Here is a 15,940-nt window from a genome sequence, read left to right as displayed (position 1 = left end):
AATCACTCAACAATCAATTTACGGGAAGTTGAGGGTTTGAATTTGTGAGAGAGTACGTTGTTTAATTATAAAATTATAAACGAAAGAAACAAGCTACAGTTTGAATAAGAAATACAGAATTTCTTAAGAAACCTGGGGAATATAGGGAGACCAAAATGTTGATCCCGGTACCAAAGCCAGTGACAAGGAGTATGAATAACAATATACTATAAAATGTCACAACTAAATTAATTGATCTTTCCGAATTTCCGTTATCTGCTAAATTTGAATAATGAGATTACATTTATTGAGAAGTGTGCTTGAACTTTCTTCACAAAATTGAGCATGTTAGTTTGGACTTAAAATTTCTATTCAACATCCTCTATATATCTGCAATCAAGGGGATGATGAAAAGGAGAACATTAGAAGATATTGCACAATACTGTAATGGTAAAATTTATATTTTTCTCATGCATGCGCCTTTAAACCATGTTCCATATGTGTGTGCGCCGTCTTTTGTGTCTTTTGTGTGTGTATGATATCAAAAAGTAAAAGAAGAGTAAAGGAACTATCCTAGATGTTTCTGAACACTCTTCCAAAAGTATCCAACTTTGGACCTATGGATCTATCAGAAACAAGAACGAAAGCCTCTGAAGAAACGGATAGCTGCAGATCTTGGCTTAGCACCGACTCCTTTAGCTTTCTGCTTTAATTGACTAGTACATGGACACTCCCCAGTGGCAGAGACTTCATTGGCATGTACGATCTTGATCATTCTCGGTGGTGACATATCCGGTGTGCACAAGTAGTGTATGAACTTCTCAAGGAAATATTTGATTTCAATGAATTCAGGCCGATCCGCAGGGTCTTCTGCCCAACAGGACACCGAGAGGGGCACTATCTCCTTTGGAATGTCATCGGTGCTAGGCCTTGTGTTCTGAAAGGGAGAGGGAGCAGAAGACTCAAATTAAATCCAATGAATTAAAGTCCAATCAAGTAAGTAATACAAAGTTTGCTTAGTAGAAGTATCAAATCAAACTGTTTCATGTAAAGGGTCGAAAGGGGTACAAATATATTGATACATAACAATGAGATTTAAATAAAACGGAATATAGACATGTTATAAACAAGATTTAAATAAAATTGAATATAGAATGTGATCATGCCAGACTGAATATTTTGGCCAGGATCATTGTCATCGTTTGGCAAGTTTTTTTTCTTTTTTGCTGTTAGATATAAATTTAGACATGCAATTAAAAGTGTAATTAAAAGTGTTTCAATCATGGATGCCAGGTAAAGCACCAAAGAATAATGTGCCCAATACCACCTGAAAATCATGTTGTAGTTCAAAACCAAAGTAGAGGATTACCAGAGGAAGCTCCTGATGATAATGAACACAGGGACTGACAGATACACCAGAGTTATTAAAACCTCCCCTGCTCTTGTTATGACGAAACATGTTTTTAAATCTGGTACCAGATATATTGAGATAGTTTTTTCTCAAAAAATCCAAATACTCGTTTTAGAATGATATATCATGACCCCGTATGTCATGAAGCATGTTTATTTATGCTGAAATTTTGTGTAAGATCATGATGTGCAACACTTCTAATTCTGACTCTTGATGAAAATGTTTTGCTTTCATAACCGTTATTAAACTTTAGTCTAATGCCGACAATATACCATATGGATTGTATAATAGATAAATGCCACATGCATATTAAAAAGGTAACAATGAACATATATAAGAAGTTAAACTAAGCAAATGGAACAAGATAAGATAGGGAAGAAGGAAGGAAGTAAAAAAAAGGCTCAACAAGCACTGCTTAAATATTGCTCTGTTCATGGACTAGGAGTTTGAAGGTTGCTCCTACAGATGGAGAGAAAGATGGTTCCATGCACAATGGCAATAGCTTAGGTTCATCCAGTCTTACTGTTGGAAGTGCTGTGGAAAGTAGTTGCTCTGGAACTAATTTCAGTGAAAGTAGCAGGAGTTGTAGCAGTAGTACATCTTATTCAAGAAACATCAGTGAAGTTGAGGATGGTGGTTGTGTGGATGATTGGGAGGTTTTAGCTGATGAATTGGCAGCTACTGATGTAAGGAGGATCAGAGTGCCCAGAAATCTGAGTCATTGTTGGAGAATAGAAGTGTTGTCAAATTGGATCATCTGCCTGAGTTGGTGAAACAACCAATTTCAACAATGGACGTTATGAAGCCAAAGAAAAAGAAGCGTGGTGAAAGATTTCAATCATTGGTGGAGAATAACAATGTTTCTCAAGTACTAAACCATCGGCCCGAGGAGGTGAAACAACCAAATGCTATCGTGGATGTTTTGAAGCCAAAGCCAGAAAATGGTCAGGCAGGGAGGTGTGCTTATGATTATCAATCAAAACATCCACGATAGAAAATTTTGAAAATTTTGGCTTTGGATTTTATTGATAATCATAAGCACACCTCCCTGCCTGGCCATTTTCTGGTTTTGGCTTCAAAACATCCACGATAGTATTTGGTTGTTTCACCACCTCAGGCCGATGGTTTAGTACTTGGGAAACATTTTTATTCTCCACCAATGATTGAAAACTTTCATCACACTTCTATTTCCTTGGCTTTATAACGTCCATTGTTGAAATTGGTTGTTTCTCAACCTTAGGCAGATGATCCAATTTGACAGCACTTCTATTCTCCATCAATGACTCAGATTTCTGGGCACTCCGATCCTCCTTGTCATCAATAGCTGCCAATTCATCAGCTAAAACCTCCCAATCATCCACGCAACCACCATCCTTAACTTCACTGATGTTTTTTGAATAAGATGTACCACTGCTACAACTCCTGCTACTTTCACTGAAATTAGTTCCAGAGAAGCTACTTCCCACAACACTTCCAACAGTAAGACTGGATGAACCCAAGCTATTGCCATTGTGCATGGAATTATCTTTCTCTCCATCTGTAGGAGCAACCTTCAAACTCCAAGTATCCTCCCCATTATTCATTTTCAAAGATGATGCAGTTTGCCCCTAAAAGTTTAATGTTTCAGATCTTCTGGTAATCATCGGGCAAAACTAAGTGCATGAAATAACAGACTTGTGTATTGTCAAGTAACCCACTACCACAGATGAAACTGTCAGAATATGCCAGACTATCTTCCTCCAGTAAAGCCGCAAACACACTCCCCTCTTTATCCATCAGAGTCCCCTGTTTAAAACAATTACGGGCACAGCATTATAAAGCCGACTATTAATCTGTCACTAATACTTCATTTATCACTCGCACATGATTTGGCTTGATCGGATCATATACTGACACCAGCTTATAGTGCTAAAAGACTAGCTTTAGACATTTGACTCGGCAAAAGAAAACTCTACATGAAACAGTTGCTACTGAATCTACAGGAGCAAACAGAACACAAAGGCAAACCAAAAGATTAACAGTATTTGCAAGGATGACATTAACAAATTTCAGAAGTTGGTTACATTTTACTCTTTAACTAAATTACAGCAACTTCCTATGGATATTGTTACTAATAATTTAGTCTAATCTAAAAATTCTATAACATAGGTTGATGAGAAGAGACATTGCTTGGTTGCAGTGCTACAAGGGACTTGAACTATTAAATCTATTTAGTAACTAAATAAAACTTCTGAAAGCTTCTCGTGTTTACCTCTTACCTACAAGTTCTTGCAGAGCTAATTCGAACAAGGATAATTCTTCTGCCCGCAAATTTTCAACAATTGCGCCTGCTTCAATAACAATTTGTTCTTATAAATCATTGCCAAGCTTACGATATTACACATATAACAACAAATAAGTTGATTTCTCCAACATCATTAAAGAAGGAAAAAATCTTTTCATCTTTTCCACTCTAATAGCATTTAGGTGCTCAGTTCTCTAGGAGAAATGTGATTTGGATATTATTCCACCTCAGTATAATCTTGTAACAGAGATGTGTTGACACACACAGAAAAGGTTAATCTATATTATCCATAAATTCAGTTGGATATTATTTGAAATTACAGATTGTGGTATTAAGTTTTAATGGATAAAGTGAAAAACAGTGTGTTACATGGAGCTTGAAGTAAAAAGAGGTCATGCCGAACCTTAATGGAGTCATTTTCGGATGTAACCTTGTTGCATTCCTCAGATACTTTCTGCAGCTCTTCTTTCAGGAAGCGGTTTTCATTGTTTAGAGCATGGACCCTGTGCTGTAACTCTTCATATTCATACTGGTACAAGATAAAATGCAAAGACATGATGATTAACATACCTTACACTTAGACAGCATATAGATAATAATTACTGAAAACTTTAGGCCAGATGTATAAGGGCTATAATGTAACAGAATAGATCTAAACCCATTATCAAAGTCATCATTAGCAATGTACCAATATGCAGCTATAAGTTGTCCAATAATTTTAATATTTCATAGAGTTTAATTGAACATCTCCTTCTATCAAAAAAATCTACAAACAGACGGGATTTAATCTAATTCTGATTAGATAAATCAAGATGGTTGTTCAATATATATATAGGGTCATGTTGCTCTTAGAACCCTTAGCCTAAGAACTATTAGAACTCTTAGCCTTATTTCTACTATTAATTAGGGTTCTGCAGCAGGATTGCACATGCAGAAAATGACGTATTTGTGTATTATATTTTGAAATTATTTGAACACATACAACGATGCAAAAAAACATTTATTTAGATTTAGATCCTGAAAATCTATTTAAAATTTAGGGTTCTTTAGCAGAACCTTAGTGGTCCTAACGTTTGATTGTAAGGATTGGTTCCCTCTTGAACGCAACCCACACACAACGATGCCGAAAACAATTTTTTAGATTTAGATCCTGAAAATCTATTTAAAATTTAGGGTCCTGCAGCATAATCTTAGTGGTTGTATGGTTCTATTTTAAGGATTGTTTATATCTTGAGCGCGACCCTATATATATATAGTTTAACCAGGAAATATAACCTCGACACGAGCCGTACGACAATAATAATAATGTTGTTTAGGGTACACCTATGTCAAACAATCATTTAAAAATATTAAATGATGTTTTTATCTTTTAAGGCCAAATTTTTTTTATTTACCAACAAAGAGCACATAATAATTTTTACACGACATATAATAAGTTTCATTTTATATACAAACCATAAATGAGTTATGTAATTTGATCATAAACTTTAAAATATATTATAATGAACTATAAGAAGAAAATGAAATTGAGTACATTAAAATATGTGTAATATACTATAAATATTGATGATATTTTAAAAAAATTCATAACATAGAAGAAATCTCTAGATATATAGTTTAATGTGAATATAATTCTTTATAATTTGTACATATATGTGTGTGTGTGTGTGTGTGTGTGTGTGTCTGTGTGTGTGTGTATCTGTGTGTGCGTGTGTGTGTAATTCTACATATAGAACAAAATACAGCACATACATAAAATATTATTAGCAAAATTACAGAATTTACCTACAAACTCATAAAAAATCTTCGAATACAATTGATATATTATATAACACAGAACAAATAATTAAAATATACAACACAAACTAAGAACAACATAATTTTAGTGAAGTCAGATTTCAAAAAAAACTAACCAATTAACATGAAAATGAGAAACGGAGGGGATTATGTGGAATCATGTATACGCTGTTGTATTCTAATTGTATATGGTGCCTTCTTGGGGGGGGGATTAGATTAGATTGATCTAACAGATTATATTAGTTTCTAGTTTCTATTTTAATTTTACTTTCGATACTAAACTATAATAACCAAACATAAGAATAATTTGTAGTTTGGTATGGTACCCTATTTTTGGTTGCCCGTCAAATTGATGTGAACCGTTAAATATAATATTAGAAGGAATTCATACAAGTGTCTAAAGTTCGTTTCTTACCAACATGTTAGATTTTAAATTTTACAATATCAATTTTAAAGATATGAATAAATGCGAATTACTGACAATTACATATATTCTATTTTTAAACTATTCAAAAATACAAAAATATAATAAAAATTACAGAAAAATAAACAATTTAAAATTAACCCGAGCTTTGCACAGATGTAAGCTCCCCCTATTAACTCAGCAAATCATATAGGTTACAAATACAAAAAACTAAGAAAATCTTATATGTTTCCGTAGTCTTGATCTCCTAGCTGACTCCCGATTGGTTTGCTTTCTTTTTTCTCTCCTCAGCTCAAACTTGTCATGTTAACCCAAGATTTAATTTTATTAAAACACTTGTATAAAGTTTAAATTTATTGTTTAAAGAACTAAACTTGTGCATTTCTTTTCCAAACAGATGGAGTGATTTTTCTTCTACAATGACAAACAAAGAAAAGTATATCCACGTACTTCCACTAGCTATCAGATTTTATATATAAGAAAGCAAAGTCAACCTAGAAGGGTGTCCCTGATTCCATATTGTACTAGTTGTGATGTAGAATCATAATTCATTTTTAACACATATCTCTGTCAATAAAATTTAAATGTGAAAAAAAATAGATAAAAGAACAAACAAGTATGTAGGTTTGATACATGGACCCTTTGATCAGGCTTCACCTGCACAGCCACAACTCCCGGAGCAACAGAATCTGATCGATTTGATCCAGCCGCAGAAATGGTGTCCCCTGGACCTTCTTCAAGCATCTGGTGAACATTTCTGTCCTTGCCAGCAGCAGATTCCTACATATGACAAGTTAAATAAAGTTCTTTAAGAGCATCAAACTAAGATATTTCTTTAAAAAAAGGAAAAAATTAAGAAAATTGTTTACAAAAAAAACTGAAGTCAAACCAACTCAATTAAGCTGTGTCATGTATGGCATAGGAAAAAGAACAAAATATATTCAGCTTTCAACAAACTTGAGTAGAAAAACTATAATCCGTATGAACTCGAGGCTTAAGTTAAAAAGATGCTACAAAGTCGGAAGTGAATTCCAATTACCGAGGGCATAGTAGGATGAGCCAAGATTCCTCCTGATGGGAATGGAGCGTGATACTGCAATGGAAATACATAAGGAATATTCTAAATCATCAAGCAAAAGCTTCTTGAGTAAGTCATGGGACCGACAAAAAGGCCAACAAAGGAATCAGAAACACACAGCTAAGCATAAGATGATAAGATGAAGTAACACCTGACTTCTCCATGACTTCAGAAAAGACAATTATAAAGCCTATAAAGAATATAGAGGTGTCATCTACTAAAGTACTGTACACCAGAATGATATAAATATATTCCCTGACTTCAGAAAAGACAATTATAAAGCTTAGTTTTGATAGGAACCTGCACAGAGCTTAGCCGATCAGGACCTGGAGCTGTTACTTTTGACACTTCCTGCATGTTTCAAATGGAGAAGAGAACACGTGTTCCTTATCACTTTTTGTAGTATCCAGTGTTCCCATAAAACCTCAAATAATTGCTAGTTCCAACCTAATGGTCACAAGCTAATATATTTTTTTATAATTTGGTTCAAGAACTTTTGCAGATGGGGAAATATTGAGCAGTATGAATACTCTATCAAGGCTGGTTAGAATTGTATTTACCAGAAATTCGGAAATTTCAGTCTTCAACTGATAATCCCAATTAAGCTTGATTGTACATTCAAACAGGGTATAACTATACTTGTTCATTTCTTCTCTCAATTTGGATGATGATACATGTTCAAATACTGTATTGAAAAATAGGAGGTTCCCCATTCCACCGCCAAAGTAATTTTTACTTGTATTTAGGATTGAGTGTGGTGTCTCACATCTCACAAACACTGCCTTCCAGTTGGAATTTAAACAATTTGTTAGGAGGAGCAATAAAATAAATTATAATGGAATTTAATTTAATTTTATTTTTTGAGAGAGAGGTCTCTATAGTGCGTGGTATATTTTAAGGAAGAGGCGATGTTGGAAAAAAGGTAAAAAGGGCTATATGTTTCTGCACCTGAGCTATGCGCCAATCATACCTGAAACTACGTGGATACTACCAAATTTAGGATTAAATGAATGTGTTAGTTTGCTTCAGTAGAGACATACCTGAACTAAAGAAGCCGGCTTAGAATGCCTCATAAGTGTACCCTCTTCCCCGTCACTCATTGAATCAAGAACAAAAAATTCGTTACTGTACTTTCAAGGTTCTCGGCAGTCAATATTGACGATTAAAAAATAAAACTTGAAAGGATAAGATATCACAGGTCACCTTCATTCAGTATTACAAAAATTTAACATGCAGAACCAGGTTGCAAATAAAGTTCCGCTTCCTATAGACAAGACTTAGGTGACTTTCGGTGACTCAAAAGTAATATAGAATTCACCCTGCCCTGAAAGCATTCAACTTTAAAATTAATCAACCTCACACCAGAGGTTTCCATATTTAACTTTCAGATTTTAATATTTAATAAAATCGAATACATAGTACAGACACTAAGTACTTTTGTTAGTACCTGCAACCCATATGTGTGAAAACTACATAAATAAGCACATAAATAATTATAAAGTGCAATTGATCAAACTGTAAAGTAGCTTAATCCACAACTTTAAATGTAGTATGTTATAGTCAAGCTCCAACTTTCCTTCTCTGGGGCTGACTTATGAGCTAGAAATTTCAAACCTTTAAAGCAAGTATTGAAAACACAATAGATAATTATTGCATTGATAATGATTTTAAAATCCATATAGGTGGGGGACTTCACAATAAACACGCTTGTAAAAACTTATGTACTTGTGACAGAAAAATCTCCCGAATCACATAATAACATAATTAAAACATTTAGAATAAATTTTGCAGATGAGAAATGACACAAAATAAGTTTTACAACATTAAAAAATATAATTACCGCCTTAGGTGCAATCTTTTAGTCGTCAATCAATCTACCCACTTCTTGTTTGCAACACTAATGAATCGTAAATTCAGCCTTTTAGAGCAATTATTTAAGGCAAATTAGATAATTTATAGTGTTCATTTCAGATCAGCAAGTGGACATTGTACAACATACCATCCATAACATATACCCTCCACAACGTGCAAACCACATTTCAATATAGTTAAAGTATATGTTTACACTCTTACCAAATATAAAATTTAACTTCAAAACACAAGTAAAAATCAATGACAAATGACACAAAATAAGTTTTATAACATTGAGATATATAATTACCGACTTAGGTGCAATCTTTTAGCCGTCAATCAATCTGCACACGTCTTGATTGCAACACTAATTAATCGTAAATTCAGCCTTTTAGAGCAATTTTTTAAGGCAAATTAGATAATTAATAGTGTTGATTTCGGATCTGCAACTGGACACTGCACAACATACCGTCAATAACATATATCCTCCACACCGTGCAAACTACATTTCATAATAGTTACAGTATATGTTTACACTCTTACCAAATATAAAATTAAACTTCAAAACACAAGTAAAAATCAGCGACAGCCACACACAAGTCACTACAAATGTAAGTAAAAAATTCACAAACTTGTGGATCTAAAACGGAAAAAGGGGGAGAGGGGAGAGGGGAGGGGGGAGGGGGTGTACCTGTACCTTATTTTTTGCAGAGTCACAGAGAGGGGACTGCGGCGGAGGGTTTTCTGGACTATATAAAGGGCAGTGAAGAAAATCAAAAATAAAAATATAAAATTAATATTCATTGATATTTGACATTTTGATAAAATAAAAAAATCATAAATTGCTATTATATTAGATAATAACAAAGAATTTATAATTTTAAAATTTATCTAGAAAATTTTATGATTCAGGTGGGAATGTTATGGAATCTATTGTATATCATTATTATCGTTGAATAATATATGATCTTTTTGAGGACTCCCTTTAACACCTTCAAGTTTTAGATGGGTTAGTTAATTAACAATTATTATACTCTACCAAAAATTTTTAAGTAATTTTTATGATCTTTTTGAGGACTCCCTTTAAAAAATTATATGATCTTTTTGAGGACTCCCTTTAAAAAAAATTGCTGACAAATAGGTGAAAAACTGTTTGGTAAATTTAAAAACAGCTTATCCAAACATCAGCTTTTAGCTGAAAAGCTGCTTTTAAAAAACGCAGGTCCCCCATGCTTTTGGAAAAAGCTGTTTTTCAGCTTTTACAGGAAGCTGTTACAGATTTCACTATCAAACCTCACCAAAAACAATTATATTTTATATTATAACTCAAAATAAGCACATATCAAAACAATTACAAAATAGTTATCTGATTTCTACAACAGCACTTATTTATCAGCACTTTTTCTAACAGCACAGTAATTTTTAACCGCACTCCCAAACAGATACTAGCTAAAAAATTGATGGACTTCAATATTATAATTGCAACAATAAAGAATTATTGTATTAGGTTAAACTACAATTTCAAGTAACACGCAGACTAATACTATTTGATAGACATCTTGAAAAAAATAATTTTAATATGACATTTTATTAGAGCATGGTCATGGGTGTGCTATATGCACTGTTGTACCTTATAGGTATATTATAAAATAAACTAGCATTAGTGCCCGTGCAAGGCACGGGCCTCGTATGAAACTCATATCGTTCTCAATATATACAAGCGTCCTCGATAAAATAAGTGTTGTATGAATGGCGAAAGAATATATACAAAACAAAAGTACAACCCAACAAACTGGATGTGTTATCAGACTGTATCAAATTATTTATGCTCCGTTGTTCCTCGTTGCTGCAGCAAAATATATTGCATATACCTTGTCCGGCATAAGAGTTAAATTCTGAAGTTGCTGATTGCAGACGCCCTCGGCCTATACCCATTGAAGGAGAAAAAACATAAGCAGACTGCACACATACTCTTTGAAAATACATCTATACTATACTATGATAAGCCAACATGACATACAAAATATGAAAAATCTGATTTAAAATTAATTGAATAATAATCATCACATATTAATAACAGAAAAATATTTATAAATAGATAATAAATTATAAAAGCTAAATTTTCGTGAGAACATATAATCGGTTGGTTAATATAATTTAATTAAAATTCAACTCATTAATATTAAAATATTAAAATAATGTTAAAATTTAAATAATAAATTACGAATTATATACCTGCCCGTGCTTCGCACAGGTTATAGGGCAGTAAGAAATAAGAATGCATTAGCTGATAACCTACGACATGCAAATAACCATATTCACCTGTACTTCAGCATCAGTTTTCTCAACTTCCATGGTAAACTCAGCAAAATATTTCTTCTTCTCAACCACACTATGTCTCAAATTCTCATCTGGAAGCTTGACCCTTTTAGAGTTGATAAATCTCACCTTCAAGGAAGACAACAACAAGTATTAGGAAAAGAAAGTCCAAAAAGAATCTTAGAACTTGGAAAATAGGTTGCACAGATATATACCAGATAAGTAGAATATGCTATTAGCCAATTAGACAACCCACCAAGAAAACAATTGCCAGGTTCTGCCTTTCCTACATTTATGCAATCGTCTTTGGATACTGAATTCAGTTCACAAACCTCTAACATCAATTGATGTCGATCAAGTATTCCACGACAATCTTTTAGTACCTATTTAAAAATACAATCATAGGGAACATAGTCAACCTTTTTAAATTTAACAAAGGTTATAACAACTGCACATACAACAAGCATGAATCAATCAAGCAAACCACTAACCCAACATTATGTTCTACGGGAGTATAAAGTAATTGCATCTTCTCCAAGTTAAATAATTTTATTTATTTTTTGCTACTGTTAATGGAAGAAAATTCGCAACCAACATATCATAGTTGTACCTTCTGAAAGGCTCCTTCCCCAGTGAGATTTAACTAGCTTCTACGACAAACTTGACTTCGCAGAGGCAAATTGATGCTTCCTTCTCTTCCCTGGAACATTTTCACAAAATCCGTAATGAAAACAAATTTACCAAAAAATATCGTATCAGGATCAATCTTTAGTATAAGAATTGGTGGGCAAAAGAAACTTGCCTCCGTAACAGAGTTATAATCAAATGTCAAACATTTTTATCTTGACGAGTCGAGAGCAGAGTAAATTATTGTTTAGATGGGCTATTCCATTTATAGGGCATTGCAATGCATGCAAATCAGATCTAATATTACATAATAATGCTTTGCAATGTTCCAGTCATGTAGCTCTAGAGACTTTTACAGTCAATGCTTACACCTTACACTATCATTTATTCGACATGTCAAAGATCATTGCAAACAAGGTATATGTACTATTGACATTTTCATAATCTCTGCTTTTCCACTGTTCAGCCCTCAATTTAGAAACTTACTCTCAGTCTAAGATAGGCATCTCTTATATGATGCAAACCCCTTTAAACACTTAGCCTTGTCTCTAACTTTCGTTAGTATGTCAACTTTCTTTAATTGGATGGAAATGATCAATTAAAAGCCTGTCAGCCAATATCATAAAGCCCAAGTATTCACTCCACATCGACGATAAGATTTGCAATACAGTCTATCTTAGTTATATTTGTTATCTTAGGACGACCACCCATGATTTTTTTATTCACATTCAACATATAGAGGCATGCCACTTACATGGTATTTAAATTTTAATAGAACTAATATACCTAAAGAGTTTACCTATTCAATATTAGAGAATCATAAATGTAGCAAGACTGCAACTTTTATGTAGGTCTGACTGCAACTTTTATGTAGGTCTGAATGAGATACATTTAAGTTACTTGGTCAAGCACCAATTTTTTTATGGAAAAAGGACTGGGATGACCGTGATATAACACTCTGATATAACTGAAGTCGAATAAATTATCTACAAGCAAAACAGAAGTTCTACTTTTCTCTTAGGTAGATCAGAAGATATTTGATTAGATCATCCCAGATACAGAAACAGCCTCTCCCCACCCTACCCCAAGCAATGGGATTTTGTGTATCTGTGTTCTTAGCATTCAGAAGCAAGGTGTTCTCCTTCTATTTTCATTCAGTTAGTTTTTTATATCTTGTCTGGGTCTGGAGTTGGACTTGAGGGTTTGATTATGTATCAGTGAGCAATGAAGTATTGAGAAAAATCATGACCTTGACTCCTTAATTCTGCCTACGTTGTAAGAGAAATTAATCAAGTAATCTACTTAATATACCATAACTCTTATTCATTTATCTTAATGTGGGAAGTTATGCATTTATTTGGACACTGTGTACAAGGTGACAAAGCACTTGGATCATGTAGCAAACATCTTTGAGATCTCGCCTAAATGTCTACTTGGATCATGTAGCAAACATCTTTGAGATCTCGCCTAAATGTCTACTGGAACTCCTAAACAGTTTGAGTTCTCGAAAATGGTCTTATAATTTAAATAGTTAAGGAACAAATTACAATCAGATAAAGAGATTACCTGATTGTGCGTCTCAATCATCACATCACATATACCCTCGCTGAAAGACCGAAAGTCTGTGGATGCACCGAGCGCGTTATATCATTATAATCCTTATAGTTTAATTAATTGAAAATAAGGGATTATTGTATATGATGATATCATTTAGTATTTCAATGATACATGTGTTTTGTCTTAGATAATTAAGATCCATATTACCAAGTTGGATAAATGCTCTTGAGCGTAATTTTGATTCCTTAATATGATAGTAATGAAAAATATAGAGTAAAAGGTATTTATCATTGTTTCATGCATTCACAGGTTTCAATGTAAGAAAAGGTCATAAGTTGCAATTTAAACTGGTAAGGCGCATCAAAATTTGTAACATCATGCAGGATACAAAGATATAATTTCCACCTAATTTGATTTGCTTACTTCAAACCTATGTTGATGTGCAACAGATGTATAATAAATATGAGATTAGACGTTTAACACACACACAAAAATATAGCCAGATACTTAAAGAACCATCGGTTTAGCTAAGCGGTGTGTGTCCGTGTGTTGTAAACAACTTGTTACATAAAATACTTAAAAAGAAATTGATGATGCTTAATATTCGAAGGATAACCTGTAGTGGTTATAAAATGAGGGCCACTGGATAATTTCTTCAGTCGTTCATACTGTGAATGTTGACCCAGCCGGTAGTAAATATAGCCTAGATTCAATGTGCCTCGGGAAAAGTATCCCAACTCCTGTACCCAGTTCCACCTTCGCTTAGTGGTCCCACTGAATAATCCAAACCGCACAATCATCCAATTTCAAAACTGCCCAAATCACAATTTAATAACTAATCAATTCAACTACTCAAATCATAAAAAACTGAAATTCATGCTACCAATTGCTTAAGAGAATAATCAAAAAAACACTTAAGAAATAGCCCATACCCCGAATAAGACTATGATTATGAACAAAATTCTTCCCTCTCATGGCACTGCCGGAAAAATTGCACATTCGTTACTCATAAGCCTAGACCCTAAAACCCAAAAAAATAATTATGTAATCATCGATTTCACTAATTTTGACCTGACAACCATCAGCGATGGTTTCGAGCAAGCTGAGAAGGGATATTACTGGGACGGAGACCAAACCACGTGTCATCGGCGTGAACTTTTAAGTAAGAATTGAGAGTGCTGAACAAGCTTTGGCTTCCTTTCAGCCTCAGAGATACTGAGATAGAGAGATGATGGACTAACAGGAAGACGCGCAATCAGCTGGAAGACAAGAGGGCAGGGACAATAGAGTGCTTATTTTGATTTTGATAGGATGAGGTCCGGAATTAGACTCGGAAGGGTGTAAAGCTCTTTTGATGATAAAAATTAATTTGTACAAGAAGTGAGATGTTAGGTTTGGAGGGGCAGAAATGTCTTTTTATGCTGAATAAATTTGCTCAGGAAACTAACCTGTTCTCGTATAATAGATATGGTAGAATGTAAAATGCATCACTCTAATGGAGTGTCAAATATTTTGCTAAAATAGCACAATGCACTAGTTGGTGTTATGTATAACACAAAATATAAAGTATTTGTATTTGCTACATCCCTGAAAAAGTTGAGAAACAAAGGAAAATAGAAAAAGTTATAAAAGTGAACAAACTTTATACACATAAACGAAGAAGTTGGATAATTTGAAACAATTAGTTACATATATGACCAACGAGATATGACTCTACCGATTATAACATCACCATCGGTCGTGCCCTTATGCTCATAACTATAGGTGTTATAACACCTCTCAAAGGAAAAAGTTTGTAGCTTAGCCAAACACCTAAATTGTGTGGTCAAAGCGATATACTAAGTGAAAAGGCGTTATTTCTTCATATAGGAGGAAGTTTAGCTTAGCCAAACACCCAAGTTGTGTGATTAAAGTAAGTAAAATGATATATCATCAGGGATGTATCCACGAAGCTTAAACGGGATCTTTCACTTGTTTCGAGAAAGTTCTAGGGTTTAATAGTTTTTTATAAATTCTCCTCAATAAAAATTTAAGAGTTGAATTGATATTAAGAAAAAAAACAAAAATAATTTTTGAAGCTACCTTTTTCATACTCCTCAAAGTACATATAAAAAGTCTTCGATTGATATGAGACGGAAGGAGTAATATTAATCGTTTAACTCGTTACAAAGAAAGATGTAGGGCTTAATACTTGCCAACTCCATGAAAATATATTATTAATGTATAACTGATATCACTAAGAAAGGCTGGGGATCAATCTTTGGCAACTACCTTTTTCATCATTTTGTTAGTGCAACCGTGTTATCACATGTGTGTTTTTGTATTTTAAAACTTCGTTGATCCCATTTCATTTGTCTCGCTTTATATGGTGCTAATGTGTCATTTTTTAATTTAAAGTAATTTACCCTCATTTAGGTGGGTTATTTTATATACGAAGTAATTATATGGGTGATATAAGAGACAATTAAAGTGAAATAGTGCATTTCTCACCTTCCGAGGACCCAGGTAAACCAACGGAGTGTTTGGTTATGATTAATGAGCGCGTTACAAGAATCACATCCTTTATCCCATATGATGGTGGTGGTCTTTGGATTAGCAATATAGTTGCTTGGA

At 33.6% G+C, this 15,940-nt stretch overlaps 2 protein-coding genes across 13 annotated transcripts; both read right to left on the bottom strand.

Moving 5' to 3' along the window:
- Positions 1-225: 225 nt before the first annotated feature.
- LOC108219972 (light-inducible protein CPRF3-like) lies at positions 226-14,742 on the bottom strand. Of its 12 annotated transcripts, none has more exons than XR_010292374.1 (14): positions 14,260-14,721; positions 13,944-14,139; positions 11,754-11,843; positions 11,359-11,526; positions 11,147-11,272; positions 9,522-10,749; positions 8,014-8,297; positions 7,274-7,324; positions 6,935-6,988; positions 6,535-6,675; positions 4,078-4,203; positions 3,642-3,720; positions 3,088-3,175; positions 226-916 (listed from the first exon to the last, which is right to left on the bottom strand). XR_010292374.1 is itself a non-coding variant. In XM_064094468.1 (14 exons), exons 8-13 carry the CDS (start codon positions 8,071-8,073, stop codon positions 3,667-3,669), a joined length of 486 nt encoding a protein of 161 aa, XP_063950538.1. In that variant the 5' UTR covers positions 8,074-8,297; positions 9,522-10,749; positions 11,147-11,272; positions 11,359-11,526; positions 11,754-11,843; positions 13,337-13,392; positions 13,944-14,139; positions 14,260-14,724; the 3' UTR covers positions 1,558-3,175; positions 3,642-3,666. The 12 variants fall into 12 exon arrangements, 8 of the variants coding, with proteins under 8 accessions (XP_063950538.1, XP_063950539.1, XP_063950541.1 ...); XR_010292376.1 differs by having other exon boundaries at positions 3,091-3,175; XR_010292375.1 differs by having other exon boundaries at positions 3,649-3,720.
- On the bottom strand, positions 2,575-3,166 carry LOC135152740 (uncharacterized). Its single transcript, XM_064093828.1, has 2 exons — positions 3,065-3,166; positions 2,575-2,997 (listed from the first exon to the last, which is right to left on the bottom strand). Exons 1-2 carry the CDS (start codon positions 3,164-3,166, stop codon positions 2,575-2,577), a joined length of 525 nt encoding a protein of 174 aa, XP_063949898.1.
- Positions 14,743-15,940: the final 1,198 nt, after the last annotated feature.

The sequence above is a fragment of the Daucus carota genome, chromosome 5 (assembly GCF_001625215.2).
Source record: "Daucus carota subsp. sativus chromosome 5, DH1 v3.0, whole genome shotgun sequence".
In the NCBI taxonomy this organism is placed as follows: domain Eukaryota; kingdom Viridiplantae; phylum Streptophyta; class Magnoliopsida; order Apiales; family Apiaceae; genus Daucus; species Daucus carota.
The sequence above is the reverse complement of the archived record's forward strand: the minus strand, read 5'-3'. Positions and strand labels throughout refer to the sequence as shown.

Bases quoted from the DNA above. Each gene is read 5' to 3' on its own strand.
- LOC108219972 (XM_064094471.1), bottom strand. From the start codon at position 8,073: ATGAGTGACGGGGAAGAGGGTACACTTATGAGGCATTCTAAGCCGGCT. The intron at 6,989-7,273 runs GTTCCTATCAAA...TTTCCATTGCAG, and splicing joins ATCGGCTAAGCTCTGTGCAG to TATCACGCTCCATTCCCATC. The intron at 4,204-6,534 runs GTCCATGTATCA...ATCTTGTACCAG, and splicing joins AGGTGAAGCCTGATCAAAGG to TATGAATATGAAGAGTTACA.
- LOC135152740 (XM_064093828.1), bottom strand. From the start codon at position 3,166: ATGGATAAAGAGGGGAGTGTGTTTGCGGCTTTACTGGAGGAAGATAGT. The intron at 2,998-3,064 runs GTCTGTTATTTC...TTAAACTTTTAG, and splicing joins GGTTACTTGACAATACACAA to GGGCAAACTGCATCATCTTT.